Here is a 459-nt window from a genome sequence, read left to right as displayed (position 1 = left end):
CTGATAAATATTATGGGATAAAATAATTCAAAAACTCACGTGTCTCCAAAGAAGAAGTGGAAGTTCCCAAGTCTGTGGGAGAGCAAATTCAGGCACTCTTTGGCTTCACTGTAGATCTAAAAGAAATTCTATTACTAACCATACAAATTTATATTCATTATTATGAGGGATGGCGTAACTACAATAGCACATTTGTGTAACATATTTAATTAAAAATCCTCTGGTTTCTACACCCCACCTCAGGCAGATTTGCTCATGAGGACAAAAATTTTTCCTGAGATAAACTGTTTTCCATCTCACAATGCAGAACCACAAACATTTCCATTTCACCATGGCATTGAAAAAGAATAGATTAATTCAATGCAATGCATGAAACTTAATGTCTCAGTAACTGACGTAAATCGTACATGAATATGGATCTGTTTTCTCATACCTTTCCCTCTACTTCTGTGATGTTCA

At 34.9% G+C, this 459-nt stretch overlaps 1 protein-coding gene across 1 annotated transcript in view; it reads right to left on the bottom strand.

Moving 5' to 3' along the window:
• The window catches only part of LOC107580047 (metaxin-3-like), a gene marked incomplete at its 5' end in the record, with an annotated part of 22286 nt that extends 21832 nt beyond the window's left edge, over positions 1-454 (bottom strand). The window contains 2 exons of the mRNA XM_016265796.1: positions 40-116; positions 434-454. Of these exons, the coding sequence (XP_016121282.1) occupies positions 40-116; positions 434-454 (98 nt within the window). The remainder of the gene's footprint in view (positions 1-39; positions 117-433) is intronic.
• Positions 455-459: the final 5 nt, after the last annotated feature.

This window comes from Sinocyclocheilus grahami, unplaced genomic scaffold (genome assembly GCF_001515645.1).
Source record: "Sinocyclocheilus grahami isolate Dianchi unplaced genomic scaffold, SAMN03320097.WGS_v1.1 scaffold23596.1, whole genome shotgun sequence".
NCBI classification, from domain to species: domain Eukaryota; kingdom Metazoa; phylum Chordata; class Actinopteri; order Cypriniformes; family Cyprinidae; genus Sinocyclocheilus; species Sinocyclocheilus grahami.
The sequence above is the reverse complement of the archived record's forward strand: the minus strand, read 5'-3'. Positions and strand labels throughout refer to the sequence as shown.